Genomic DNA, 4365 nt, shown 5'->3' with positions numbered 1-4365 from the left:
TCTGACCAGTTTTTTAGGAGTGTACTTGTTTTCTCAGTTTATGAAAGACATTTATATTGTTTTCATTGGGATATTTTCTTATATTGGAGGAATAATCATGGCTGCCTTTGCCAAAACTACACTGCTCATGTTTTTAGGTAAGTTCAAAGATAGTGAAAACATGTTATACCCCAGGACTGTCCAACATGAGTCTGACAGTCTCCACCAACCACATGCTATATATGCCATATTTCCCCCTGGTCACATGCCGCACCATGCAGACTCCTCCCTGCTGCACCATATCAGCACCCCCGTGCCACACAGGGTGGCGGTATCCCTGAGGTGCCCTAGCCATGGGCTCTCTTGGCCCTGTGGGCCATACCACACAATCCTAGGGACAGGGCCAGGAGCAGGTAGTGGAAGAGGGACATGGAGCCCAGAGATCACAGGGGTAGCAGCAAGAGTGATAGGGGGAGCAGCATCCAGACTGGGAACCCAAGGGCTACAGATTAACTCAGGCGCTGCATGTGGTCCATGGGTCAGCAGTTGGATGGCTCTGTTATATTGTATATGGTGAAAGCAGCTAATCCCTTAAAGAAGGCATATTTAACTCTCCACAGCTCGTAGGCCAGAACCAGATAACAAAGCTCCTCATAGGCTGGATCCTGAGTATAAGGAGCCTCGTGGGCCAGATTTGGACCCACCTGTGGTAGTGGGGTGAAAGGCAGCAGGGTGAATAGCAGCAGTGGCACAGAGTTAATGCAGCTGTCACTTTCCCCCTGCTGCCCACACGTGTCCCCAGCAGGGGTCTGGACCTGGGAAACTGGAGGCAGGCCTTGCCCTGCTCAACCTACCCTGAATTCCTCCAGGAGCCCCACAGACCAAAAGAAATGGCTTCATGGGCCAGATGTGGCCTGCAGGCTGTATCTTTGACACCCCTGCCTTATAAGCACCAAAAACATAAAAGGAATGTAAAGTAGAATCAAATGCATGCTGGATTTAAAATGCAAATTAAAAAAAGAAAGAGTACAGACAGTTAATGGCATTACCTGCTCATAGCTTTGTGTTTTCAATTATTTGTATATGACTTGGGTTTATGAACATTTCCTTTGTTAACATAGTTAAAAATAATTGCATCATCATAGAGTTGTGCTTTGAATCCCTATGACTTTTACTATTTGGGGCATTCAAACCATAAATATGTAGCTGACTTGTTTTAAAAAAATCACTGCAGTTCACCTTTAAATGCCTGAAGTTTAACTATTTTAGTCATTTATACTTGTTTCATATTGTTTTACAGTGAGGGTGCCATCTCTCCTCTGCTTTATGCCTGTTCCTGTTCTGCGATCCATGTTGTCAAAAGTGGTTCTGGATAGTGAACAAGGTAATTTGAATATTTAGAAAGAACACAGCCATTGGGTAATTTAAAACAGGTAGACTCTTAGATGGGGCTTTTCATTTTCTTTCAATTTGCATTGATATTATGATGTCACATTTTCTTAATTTCAGATTCCACTTTTCTATCTAGGTATTTAAGTAATACCCATATGGCTTTGGTTTCTAAATCTGTATAAATTAGATTAGGTGTTAGCCTCTGACCAGTGTTACTATTTTGAAAAAAAATCCTTTTTAAAACAAAGAGCAATGGAAAGTTGAAGTGCACTTACACAGGTTTGACTTTACAAGTGTTTTTAACATTCAGCACATTTTTACATCCAGGGAAAGATATATTGCTTATGTGAAGTCAGCCATTACAAATTGTATTGTGAAGGGCAAAAAGGTGAATTGTCAACCTTCAGAACACTTGAGAAGATTAAAAGAAACAATTACAAACTCAAACATTGAATTGTGAAACATTGCTTATGGCTTCCGTGCCTTTTCCAAAGGATATTACCTATTCATTCTTACACCTATAAAACCATGAATGTTTAGATTTCAAACTAACAGCACTTTACATGTGTAGTACAGAAAAGAAGCACAACACAGTACACACAGTGTTTTTCAGTGATCTTTACTTTAAAGCTGACAAGGAGTGGCTTTTGTTTAAAACATGTTATACCATGTTATTGCACCATGTTATAGCTCTGAGCCCTGTTTCAGAATTATGAGTAGCTGCATTTTGTGAAACTGTCAGCTCACATTGTACAAAAATTTTTTTGGAGATGTTAATTTTTTTTGGAAACCAGCATCTCAAAGTAAAGCAAAGATGTCTTCATACTGATCTCTGTTAACATACGCATATCTTTATTTGCCATTTGTTGGCATTCTTCAGGATTTTGTGTAGTTATGTGGTTTGATACAGGAGACAGTGCATCATTTATGACATCTGTATGCTTAACGTGATTTTATCTGTAGCACTATAAACATACCCACACCATACCATGTGTAAGCATGTTGAAAAGGACTCGTTTCCAAAAACAGGCTGAAGGCAGGACAGGGTAGCACCTTAAAAGACTAACTGGTTCAGAAAAGCACAAGCTTTCACAGGTGACAGCCTACCTTGTCAGATGTACCTACCTTTTCTCTTTTCAGAAAAGTTTACATACTAAAGAGATACCTGCTGCATCACAACTGGGAGACAGGACAGGCTGGAGGGAAGGACAGGAGGCCACCCAGGGTGCCTGGGAGGCATGCCATAATTTCAGCCCTATCAGGGATAGGCTCTGTCCAGGAAGGCCAGGGCCTGAGCCCCAACAGAGAGGAAGGGGCAGGCTCCAGCAAAGAGGGCCAGGGCCTGAGCCCCCAGCAGAGTGGGATGGGCCATGGGCAGAGGGCCAGAACAGGCTGAGACTCAGAAGCTGGGCTAGAGAAAGTGGGCCTAGGCTGGCAGTCAACAGCAAAAGGAGCCAGCAGGCTAAAGCTAAGAGGGCTGAAGCCAGTGCAGGGTGGTATGTGAATCAAGAGTAATACCTTCAAGGCAAGGATGTGGCCGTAGGGGTGGAAGGAGGCCACAAATAGCCCTCAAGGTGGCCTGGAGCTCTGATGGGGCCAATGGGGTCCCTGCTTAGGACATTGGAGAACAGGACTGGGTCAACTGGGTACAGGAGGAACCCACTGGCCAAGGCAGGTTAGGGCTTGCTTAGGGACCCTGGGGCAACTTGTCTTCTACAACAGAAAAATAATTCCATCAAGGTGGGGCAGGAAAGAGGAAAAGAGAAGGTACCCCCTGGGGAGCCAAGTGGGGCAGGAGCCCTATGGTCACCAGGGGACATCACAGCCACCCTTGGGGCATGCCCTTCTATAGGAAAAAAGTAGGAGAGGAAAGGATGGAAAAGTAGAGTGGAGTTTCACAGAGCCTTGAAAGTGTGGATGAATAGATTGAATTTAATTTTAGATAAGAGCATTACAGAAAGTAGAAACATAGGAAGAGTTTAGTAGAGAAAAGGAATCTCTACTTACCAAACAGTGCTTTTAGTGGAGGTTCCCATGCAAAGCATGCTAATGAAATGTACAATACGTGGGTGACATGAAATGACCATGGTAACAGTGGATCTATTAATTTTTTGTTTATTCATCCTCTTCTCCAAGCAAAGTTAATTACTGTACTTTTAGAAGTGTGAATATTCTTTTGTAATTCATTCGTTTATTATTTTTTATTTTTAACAGGTGCTGTGTTTGCTTGTATTGCCTGCTTAGAAGCTGTGACTGGTAGCATGGCATTTGCAGTTTTTAATAGTCTCTATGCAGCCACTGTCATCTGGTTTCCAGGCTTTAGTTTTCTTTTAGCAGCTGGTATTTGTATAATGCCACTCAGCATACTGAGGTTAGTATATATATTTATATGTATCAAAGGGTTTTCATTATAGATCAATATATGTTGTAGGAATTGATGTTGAGTAGTTTAAGTAGATGAAATTTAGCCTTTCACATAATGATTGTGAACTGAAGTACAACCTGAAGGTGAAGTTACATATTACACTTAGATCATACTAAATCTATGGAATATTAAGCAGTGTTAAAGTTAAACCATGTTGTGTGCAGTCACATGTTAAGAATTAATACCATTTCTTGCCTGCATAACTCTTCCTTGACATTAGAGGGCTGTCAAGCAGGAGCCAGGACACCTGGGCTCTATCCCAGCTCTCCTGGGAAGGGGGAGGGAACTGGAACAGTGCCTCCTGGGGTGCTGGAGGACTGCAAATTTCTCGCTTTATCTCCATGAAGCAGAGTAGAGTTATCCTAACATGAGCTAGGTAGCACAACCCAGAGTAACCCTCGCCTGAAGTGGCATAATTTTGAGATTCTTAGAGGGCAATTAGCATGAATTAATGAGTTTTAATGTGCAAATACTCCCATTTTAAGTTCTCTTAGTACAATCTAAATGTAATGTGTAACTTCACCCAGCTCACAGAGGCAGCCTGCTCTCGCCCCACATGCAGATCTGGG

The 4365-nt window shown here is 42.6% G+C and overlaps 1 protein-coding gene across 2 annotated transcripts in view; it reads left to right on the top strand.

Moving 5' to 3' along the window:
- The window catches only part of SLC46A3 (solute carrier family 46 member 3), a 32690-nt gene that overhangs the window by 13509 nt on the left and 14816 nt on the right, over nt 1-4365 (top strand). For both annotated transcript variants that reach the window (XM_019525382.1, XM_019525383.1), the window contains exons 4-6: nt 18-137; nt 1280-1363; nt 3586-3742. In XM_019525382.1, coding sequence (XP_019380927.1) covers nt 18-137; nt 1280-1363; nt 3586-3742 — 361 coding nt within the window. The remainder of the gene's footprint in view (nt 1-17; nt 138-1279; nt 1364-3585; nt 3743-4365) is intronic.

The sequence above is a fragment of the Gavialis gangeticus genome, unplaced genomic scaffold (assembly GCF_001723915.1).
Source record: "Gavialis gangeticus isolate Ggan-Ray unplaced genomic scaffold, GavGan_comp1, whole genome shotgun sequence".
NCBI classification, from domain to species: Eukaryota; Metazoa; Chordata; order Crocodylia; family Gavialidae; genus Gavialis; species Gavialis gangeticus.
This window is presented reverse-complemented; position numbering and strand designations above follow the sequence as displayed.